We start from the raw sequence: 10,345 nt of genomic DNA, 5'->3' as shown, positions 1-10,345 counted from the left end.
AAACCTCCCCATGAACAAATCATATTATCAATGGGGAATGGAAAGGATAAAAGTAAGCCTTCATAAAGGATCAGAGAGAAGTAGAAGCCAGAAGGAAAGTGGAGTTACTGGATGCCACAGAACAGAAGTAAAAATTAAAGGGGCCATATTTATTCTGAATATATAGAGAGGTCTACCAGCAATCCATCAGTAATTTACCTTAACCAAATACCTAGATGATGTATAATTATGCCCTCAAATTACCAATATTCTGTAACATTTAAGTCACAAGCTAGTAAATGTATATTTTCATGCTTTTAAGCATTGGACATCAGTATTTCATTAAAATATGAAGCAATGCTTCTCAAATTATATATTTAAAGTTTTAGTGAATGCCAATATTATACATTTGTTTAAAATATTTCTGTTTCCCTGGGAAACATTGAAATCTTTTCAGAATATACCCATAAGCTGTTAAAGATACCCATATTCAGACAGCATTTTTAATATATATATATATTTATAATCATACTCTGACAAAAGTTGACTGTCTGGAACAGTGACATCAGTGACATCATTCCTGCTATAGTGGTTTTCAAATCCGAGAAGGGTGGAATTGTGTGGGTCACTTTTGAACTTAGATGTAACCCCTCAGTTGAAGAACTGGCAAAATACCACAAACTGACTGTACTGAAAGTGATTTCCCACAGGACTTGTGCTCAGAAGGCACAGTTGCCGACTGTCAGACGTCCATGTATGGCAAATATGAGAACAAAGCTAGTACTCCTTCATGACCATTATATTAATTATGCATAGTATACAGTTAATTAATGAATGGAAAGATGTCACTTTTGTCAGCACATTTCCATAAGTTTGGGAAATGCAAATGCTCAGTTCAGAAACATTGTTTTGAGATTTAAAGAGTTTTTCTCATCTATTGTTTTCCCTTAGAAAACCACAAGCTAGGTAGATCACAAGAAGTGAACAGTATCAAAATGACAAAACTATGTATGAGTTATGTGTTATTCAAGGATGTAAAATATAGGAGGAGTAGAATAATATCCTAAATAATATTCTAAAGTGCTACAAATTACCAGAAAAATGTTAGCATCAGATTGGAAAAATGACTAAACTGAGACACTAGTTTTCACATAGAGATTGTTATTTGGTAACTGGGGATATAAAAGGGTATGTGTGCTGGCATGAAACTCTGGATAATATCAAAGAGGCTATTCCAGTACCTAACACGGAACCTGGGGAGAAGCTGGCTTTTAGGGAATTGCTAGAAATGTCTCTGTCTATAGCAGCTAGTTCCATTAGTTGCTGTTGTAGATTTCCCACCTACATTTTGGGTCTCACAAGGTACAGGTTTGAATGTGAGCTTCTATAATTCTGTTTAATTTCCTTCTTTTGGAAAGCAAGGTATCTGTTTTCCATTAACACTTTGCTGTGATCCAGTTAGAGGTGGCAGCTAAATTCTGCGGAAGCCCCAGTAGACCTGATTGAGGCAGGTTCTCAACATGCCAAATACACACCGAAGTTTAAGGGCTGTGGCCACTTTCACGGAGAGCCATGGAAGAGGTAACACTTTCTCTCTTTTTATAATATTCTAAATAATATAGAAAATATATATTATAATAGATATTACAATATGTATAATGCTATAATACAATCCTATTGATTTTTCTATTCAGCAAGGAATTATGAAGCATCAGTTCAATTCCCTCCTCAGCTTGAGGGGAATGAAACCTGTATCCGTTACCTCCATTTACCAGACTGCAAAATAGTTTGGCAGGAGTAAAGAACTGGATTGTGGCAATCCCTGTGTTGAATATCAGTCTTGCACAACCAAGTAATCTGGCAAGAAACAGAACAAACAAAGAGGAGATAACCTAGTGGCCAGGACATTCATCTGGTTCTTCTTCCAGGATTACTTTTTAAATCATAATTGAAGACCCCTGGTCTCCTCCTACTCATGGCTGAATGCCCTAAAAACAAGAATGACTTGTGCTTCCTCTTGCTTCCCATGACCATACAGAAGAGCAGGTTCAGCCAAAGGAGAGGAGAGGTGACCTAGCAGATAGGCGCTTACGTCAAAGGAGCACTCCTGCACCTGGAAGCTGTGTAGGCACTTGTCTATATCAGGCAACTAAATTTCAGAGAAGTAGGAGTCCAGACATATTTCTGTTCTCACTAACTACAGTTGGCTCATTTTAACCAGGTACTTCCTCAGTGGTGTTTATGGAGGATATTTCCTGGATATACCCAAATCTTCCCACTAACTATAAACATGCTATTGAGATACTTGTTGGACACTTATTACATGCAAGACCCTGTTTTTAGGTCGCCACTAGGTCCTAAAGTCTTAACAAATTCTGTAAATGGAAACTAGGTACCTTATTTAGATACAAGATCTCCAGGAAAGGAATTAAAGAGTAGACAATGTTATTTTAAACCTAGGAAAGCTTCAATTTTGAAATGTAGATTTTGTTGTTATAATTCTTCCTACCAGTTGGAAGTGCAAGCACATCTCCTTTTCTTTATGGGCGAGTCATGAATTCAATCTATTAGACTGAAAAGGACTCTGTATGTTCCCTTCAAATTACGGAATGAGAACACAGTTACTGACCACAGTACAATTGCATTGCTCTGTCTCCATTACTTAAGCTATAAAAAGATACGTTCTAACACACTTATCTCTTTGTTTCCAGAAAAGCAGTCTACCTTGAAATTCAGCATTTGGACAGGAAAGCCAGCAGAATGCATAATTCAGAAGGCCATTTGTGTCAGCTTTGTTTGCAATCCTGCTCTAAATCTGAAAGACAGAGAGTGAATGTGGCCTCCATTCATATGACACAAGCTGAAAAGTTATGAGCATTAACAGCTTTCCAGTCAGCTCCTTGAAACATGCAACTACATTTGAAACAGATGGGTTTTCTTGAAGCAGTATTCCCTGTATTTAATGCTGCATACCATGGCACTTTATATCACATTCATCCAGCATATCACATTCACATGGCACAGCACAACCACTGAAGGAAAAATAGAGGAAAAATAGCAGAAGATTAATAGATGGTGAAAGTGTGGAGATGAGGCTTGAGGTGAGCAAATAGGTTATGTTACCTATAACTTGGTACTCACTACTTAATCTGGAAAGGAAGGATATTTAAATTTAAAATAGAAAAGTAATACTTAAAATTGCATTTTAAATTCTAATATTGAAGTGCTTTTCTGTCGGTAGATTCCTGTATTTAACAGTGTGGAATGAAACAGAATATTTATAAAGCATTACAAAATAGCCATTCATTGGCAAAGTTGTCCGAGCTCCTTCACAAAGGAATGCATGAATTTTGTTTACACTGACATTTAAGATTACCCTTGAAAGCAACCTTTTTACAGGAAGAGCTTTGTAAATTGGTCATCTCTGCCTATATCTTAACTTAGCATCTGCACTGCAGACAAATATATTTGCTTCTTGAGCCTCCCCAGAAGCCCTCGATGGAATCATTGCCATCTCTGCTTTCAGACTTGACACTGATTATGGGTGGTAAAGACAGAAGGAAAAAAAAAAAATTTCAAGGAATGAGGCATTTTGAACTGTTGTGGCTAAAGGCCTGACAGGACATCAGTGAGTGTTGTATACATTGCACAGCTTCATGCCTTGATATTCAGTATTTTTCTTAGGATTAAGCTAACTTGGTTTCCAGTACAGGTGTTCAGCAGCTTTGGATTTGTATCAAATACTAATGTCAGTCACAACTATCAGTGTTGATGTGGGCATGTAGGTACTTCCTTGACATTATTATAATTATTAGCAAACTTCTGTATATTCTGGAAGAATCTGTACTTCCCACTATTTTAAGTTAATTGAAGACAGAACTGAATAGGGTTTTAACTATTACACTTGACATCTGGTAACACATAGCAACATTCTAGATTAAAACATGTGTTTATAGTTGACACAGTAAAAATTGCCAGAGAGATAAGCCACGAGGTAAACTCATCCATGCAGAAGAGCTTTACTAACACTTTGAACTAATCGCAGTATTCTCATTCAAATGATATCCTATTCCAAAAACAGGTGAAAAATTTATAATAACAATAGTTGTATGTAGTCTGAAACAGTGTAATTGTTTTTAAATGAAGTGCAGATACAAACTTAAAATGTAATATAGCATAATGGATATAGGATAAAACTCTTAGCTTTAAGCCCATTAAAATATTAACTGATGATACATTTGAAGTAACAACCACAGAAAATAATTGATATGTATCCAATTAAAATTTGCAGAGAGCTTCTTGACTTTGTAATTACAAAATTCAGTGTCCTACTTTATAAAAATTGAGATGATCTCAGGAAATGACAAATTTACCACATAATGAATACACTCCCTACCAGACCAGACAGGGTTCACTACAATGCAGAATCCTACATATTGTTCAAAGTCTGGCACATCCAAATTCTACCATAGTAGAAGACACACAGTTTTGAAAGTGGACATCAACACATAAAAAGCTAATGTCTTGAGCTCATTGTGTCTTCAAATGCAAGCACAAGGTATCTTGCTGTAAGTAAATCTTAAATATCAAGGAGAAAATTAAAAGAAGTATCTTTATAGTCTCCCTCTCATTTGCCATTCTCAATTTGAAAATTCAGTCACCAAGATACAGACAGTGTTCTTGAAAGCTTTAATCATCTTCCACTACTCTCTAATAGTTATCCCTGTTGGAGAAAAAACACTAAGAGGAGAAATTATGACAGAAGTAGCAAACTGTCAGTGTGAGAAAGGACAGAAGTATCATTGTTAAAGAGATCCTCTTCCATTTCAAATCTTTCTTTGAACTGGCTTATAAAATGAAATGCAACATGTTCAGGAACAGAAGGTAATTTGAGCTTATTACCTCATCGTAATCAACATATTACAAACTCATTTGGGACACTCAAAATTACATAGAACAACACACAAAGAAATGCTATCTGAGAATTAAGGAACTCTGAAACTTACAAAGTACTTCATAATGATTTTCTCACCCCAACCTGCTCTTTAGTCACACAGAGCTTTGCACATTTCCAAATTTTTCTTATTAGTCTGTTTCCTCAGATTGATACTAGTTTCTAAAAATCTTGACTAATTATAGGTCAATGACATGCTGCAGAGAAGCAATTTCTATTATAACATAGCAGAAAAAGTCATACTTAAGTGTTTCAAAACTAAAAAATAGAAGTTTACAGAAAAACTCTCCACATTATGTGGCTTTATACACTCACCATCAACAATAAAAAAATCATAATATATTTCAAAATTGCAGAGCAATGTATAATTTGTCTTCAAAACAGTAATTTGTCATGTAAAACAAAAAAAAGTTACTAGTTATGTAAATGCTGTTGAAAATCCCATGTTCAGAAATATGTATCTACAGCAAACAACATTTACTTATTAGATTTATGTTTTTATGCATAAATTCTTACCTGAGCTGTTTAAAAGCTTCTGCCTTCACAAGTGGTGTTTCTACAGAGTGTTCAAAAAGTGCTCCTTCAGGCCCTGCAAAAAAAAAGAAAAATACTATATTGTAGAAGTTCAAAAGTAAGAAAAATAGCAATAGGGATTTATATGGCCACTTTGATATCAGAAATTAAGGTAAGAAAACAGATATTAACAATTAAGAAGACAATTAAAATATACCAACTGTCCTACTATTACAGTATTGACTGAAACAACATGATACACAGGTAATGTAAAAGTACAGGTGTAAGTTCTTAAAATGAAATCTAAAAAGTTTGAAGACAGAGAAATTTTACACTATTTGGGACAACAAAATAAGTAAATAAGATTTTTACAATGTAGCTTCCATTAGAGTTGAGATAATTAAAATCCCACAAAACCATTGTAAATATTACAGACCAAAATAACCATATTTATTTTAGACTATTCTATACATAGCACAAGTTCTGGTGCATAGCTTCATCAAAGATTTTCCCCTATTTTTGCACAGACTTGCTGAATATAAAATGGTATTTATGCACATAAAATGGTAATGAGTACAGAATCAGATAGTTTACCTCTTGAAATGAGTAGTTTCAACCCAACCCCAAGAGAAGCCTCCCTGTTGGACCTGAAAGTTCTCCAAGCACCTCCATTTCTGCCCTCCCGAGGACTCACGTCACTGCAGTATCACCAGCTCAGGGACCATCTCCCACCTAACCTTCACTGGGATCAGGGAATTAGCTGAAGTAGTGCAAAAGCCCCTCAGCAACAGAGATGGCTCAAAAAAGCAGCTAAACACCATCAGCTGCAGCAAGGGTGGAGTCTCTCACCTGTTCATTGGCTTTGTGAAGGCACTCATCCAAAATTGGGGAGGCCCTAGGTTGAGTATCTTCTCCGGCTTAGAGGATTCACATATCTAAGTACTTTTCAGGTGAATACGTAGCAAGACAATCTATTTTAATAGTTAGGATATTACTCAACGTGGCTTTTCTGGCTGCTCTTTTAATTAAAACAGAACGCAGTTACCCTCAGGAAAGAATTCTGGGCTGTAGAAAGCCCTAAGTCAGGGCTTTGGAATCCATCTAGAGAAACAAACTCTTAGGACCCCTTTTGAGCTGCAGGCTGGTGAATATGCACGCATGCATATGCATGCTTATTTAAATATTATCATAGTTAACATATTAAATGCAAATATACGTGTAAACGAAAGAAAACTGGGGGTTTTGTCTTCTGCCTGAAAGACTTGATGAGATTGGGATGAAAAAGTGAAAGTACAGGTAGAATCAGGCAGAGGGAAGGAAAGACAAAGGGAAATGGATGATTAGAAAGTATGGTGTAGATGGTATAGATGTATTAGTATTAGATGTGGTATAAAGAGAAAAAGATAATAAAAATCAGTGGGGGCAACCACAGAGAACTTGGTAAAAGAAAAAAAAGGTGAAATCAAGAGATACAATTAAAAATGAATACATTGCAGAGCCAGCTGATAGGAAGACCATCACTTCATGAGGGCTGGGGGCAAGGTCTCAGGATGTCCTAAGAATGCATGGAATGTGCTGCTTTTTGAGAAGAGCTCTAGCTGAAATCATGATTCCTTAGAATGAAATCTCCTTAGCTTTGATGGAAGAGAAGTGCACAAAATATAAGAATTACCATACTAAATCACTTCACCACTTCAAGGAAGCATGGATTTCTAAGCTTCTATTTAAATTTTATTGTTGATATCCTCATCATCAATTTAAGGAAATGATTCTTTCTGGGATCTGCTAACTGGAATGAATATAACACTGGAAAATATAAAATTCATTAATTCAGGCAGGACTTTAACCCTTCTGCATTAGCATTAAGATTATTTTGCAAGATAAAACCTAGTGTCTGGCCGGACATACTTAATTATTCGCCTGTTCTTGTATTTTTGCTGGTGGGTGTTACAAGGTGGCAACCTTACACATTGGAGATGATGAAAAAACCCCAACAAACTTAAGGAATTAAATAAGTCTGTCAGAAAATGCTGATTTGGTACAACTAAGATATTTTGCAGGGATATGCTGATCTGTCAAAACTTCTGACTTAGTTTGCTTGCCAGCTAGAGGTGGCAATGCATTCAAGTTTTCCTTGAGGGACTGCCTCAAATATGATCCTTCTGATACTGTGGTCCTTTGAGAATATATCATGATTCCTCACTGTCCTCTATTCCGCTATGTCCTACCTGACAATTCTTAGCAAAGCAAGCATTTCACTCTTTTCTTCACTCTTGGATTATAGTGAATGGGTTGTAATTTCAGTGAAATATATACTGTCACAACACTACCTGTGCTAACAAAAGACTTTTCTTGTCAGTAACTTCGAATGATCTCCAAACACATGATTTATCAGGGGAGATGATAGCTTCATCTTAATGTCTCCCAACTGTAGTTCTGGGAAGTCTTTAGGTATGTCTACATTAGGAGGTAATGTGACCTGAAAGGTGTGGATTTATAGAGTGATATACTTGGTGCTAAAGATCTGCTGCTCATACTATAAAGATTTAGGGGATTTTACTTTGGACCAACTCGAGTCTCATCCTGTGGACTTAAAACAAATTTGCAATTTTGATGAAGTAAATGCATTTTTGGAGCCCACTTCTCAGTTCGGTTTCATCCAAAAGGAATCCACTGTATTTGCTTCCTCATTCCTCCATGGTATAAACCAGTGGGACGTGAGAACTGTCAGAACCATCAGACCTGCAGCAAAAGTGCAGTCCTGACTGAACAAAATGCTGTTATGGATGCACATTTTGGCTTCATGACTGTGGAAGGCATTTTTTAATTTCCTTTATTTTCCCCTTCTTTTTTCTTACTCATCCATGCATCTCCTATACCAACATACCTTCTATGGTGTGCTCTTCCACTTGAGTGTGGTTTGGAATCCACTTCCTTTTCTGTTAGACAGCTAATTTTCAGCCATTTTCAGTACCAGCTTAGCTGCAGTGTCGTAGGATAAGGTACAATGAAGATACGATACGCGTGAACTCCCATTCTTAAGATAAGCTGCATAGTTTCTTGTAATACCAATTGTATGAAACTGCATAGTTTGAAATTTCCTGCCTTGCCACACTGCTGCATATCCTTACATATGATGGCCACGGTGGCAGAATTTGACCTTGTGCCAATTTCTTGATCTAAATAATAGTCTCACATAGTGAGGATCTTGGTGCAGTTTCTGGATACAAGATTCACTTCCATCTTGTTTTAAGGTCTATAGGAAAAGCTGAGTGTTCGATAACACTCCTGTTCTGCAGAGAAAGACTTACCAATTATCACCTGGCTTCTTCCAGTTGCGCGAAGAAGACCTCATCTGCTTATTCCCAATCAGGTGGTCTGCAGCATACAACCACCACAACGTTGCCCATGTTGACCTGCACCTCTAATCCTGACCCATAAGCTCTCGGCTGGCTCCTCATCCATCCCAAGGCTGAGCACCCTGCATTCCTGCTGCTCTTGCACATAAAGGGCAACTCCCCCCTCACCTTTCCAGCCTGTCCTTCTTGAAGTGAAGGCTTCCAGTGAAGTATTTTGAGTGGCACATTTGTAAAGCACCTTAACTCTTTGCATGTTATAGTGTGTCGTTACTGTAGATACAGTCCTCAGATTGAAAGCACTGAAATGGCCAGTCCCTACTGGAGCAGCTCCATGGAACCTAATGGTATGACACTGGTTTACTGCTATTAAAAATCTAGTCTTATGTTTCCATTTTTATAAATTTTCCTGCTATGTCCCTGTGTAAAAACCCCATTTTTTATTTAGTCCACTTGCTATAAACCATATAGTTTCAATTATTAGAAAGATTAGGGAAGGAAATAATCACTTTCATTAATATTTTGCAAAAGTAACATTAATGGCTCCTTACAGACTCATGAAATGGCATATCTAGCCATCAGAGTAATAATCAGAGTAATGAAAGGTAAGTGGAGCCTTGTACTTTAACTACATGAACACAGTTTATTATCTGTTACTGCTGATATACAAAATAATAAATAATGACTTCAGAAGATGTGTCTCTAAAACTCAACTGGTGAGTTTTGTCTCCGCATTAGACATCACCACTGTGGGCAGTCTCTGAAGAGCTCTACTCTGTGCTCTGCCTGATTTTCATATAATTCCTCTGTCATCTGTAGAAATCCATACAATCACTACAGCACCTTTTACAGAGAAGTTCATATTTGGTGATATAAAAATGAATAGTGCTTGTTTGCATTTGAGATGTAGCTTGATAAGGTTATAAAAGAAATGATATGACCTACTTGTCTGTCTATGAAAGGGATGTGAGCTGATAAATCATGACCATATATGCACAGAGAGATGTCAGAAAGAGGAGCCTGGCAAAATTCATTAGAGGACGAGGGAGAACATCTATATATACAAAGAGAGATTTGTGAGGCCTGAGTGCAGTCATGGTTGCTGAAGCCTTGTTCGAAATAAAGCAGATCCTTGTTTTAGGGATCTACTCCTGTCTCTTGGTCCAGGATGGCAAGTCTCTTGGTCCAAGCACCACTGTGGCTCAAAAACAAGGCAGAGAGTGCAGAGAGACCAAACTCCCCAGAGAAGCCCAGTTGTATTGCTAGTTCTCAGCCCATGCAATCCAAGAGCATTGGAGTCAGTGCTAAACCCCAGCGATTACATAATTTTAATTTAAAAAAATCTTTCTGAATGCCTTTATAAAACAGCATTGTCATTGGAGCACTCCCTCCTCACTGGAGGAAACTGAAGCCCACGCTTAGCAGTGAACAACTCTGGGGATCTCACCCTCTCCTCTTTTTGAAGGTGAACCATGAAAGAGGATGAAATGAGACAGCATGTAGCCAGGGGCAGAGCTTCACTTTGCTGGCAGACATCAAAAGT

The 10,345-nt window shown here is 37.1% G+C and overlaps 1 protein-coding gene across 1 annotated transcript in view; it reads right to left on the bottom strand.

Moving 5' to 3' along the window:
* SGCG (sarcoglycan, gamma (35kDa dystrophin-associated glycoprotein)) overlaps positions 1 to 10,345 on the bottom strand; it is a 71,232-nt gene that overhangs the window by 17,400 nt on the left and 43,487 nt on the right. Inside the window, exon 5 of the mRNA XM_010572649.1 lies at positions 5,450 to 5,522. Within this exon, the coding sequence (XP_010570951.1) occupies positions 5,450 to 5,522 (73 nt within the window). The remainder of the gene's footprint in view (positions 1 to 5,449; positions 5,523 to 10,345) is intronic.

This window comes from Haliaeetus leucocephalus, unplaced genomic scaffold (genome assembly GCF_000737465.1).
Source record: "Haliaeetus leucocephalus isolate CR32 unplaced genomic scaffold, Haliaeetus_leucocephalus-4.0 Scaffold351, whole genome shotgun sequence".
NCBI lineage: Eukaryota > Metazoa > Chordata > Aves > Accipitriformes > Accipitridae > Haliaeetus > Haliaeetus leucocephalus.
The sequence above is the reverse complement of the archived record's forward strand: the minus strand, read 5'-3'. Positions and strand labels throughout refer to the sequence as shown.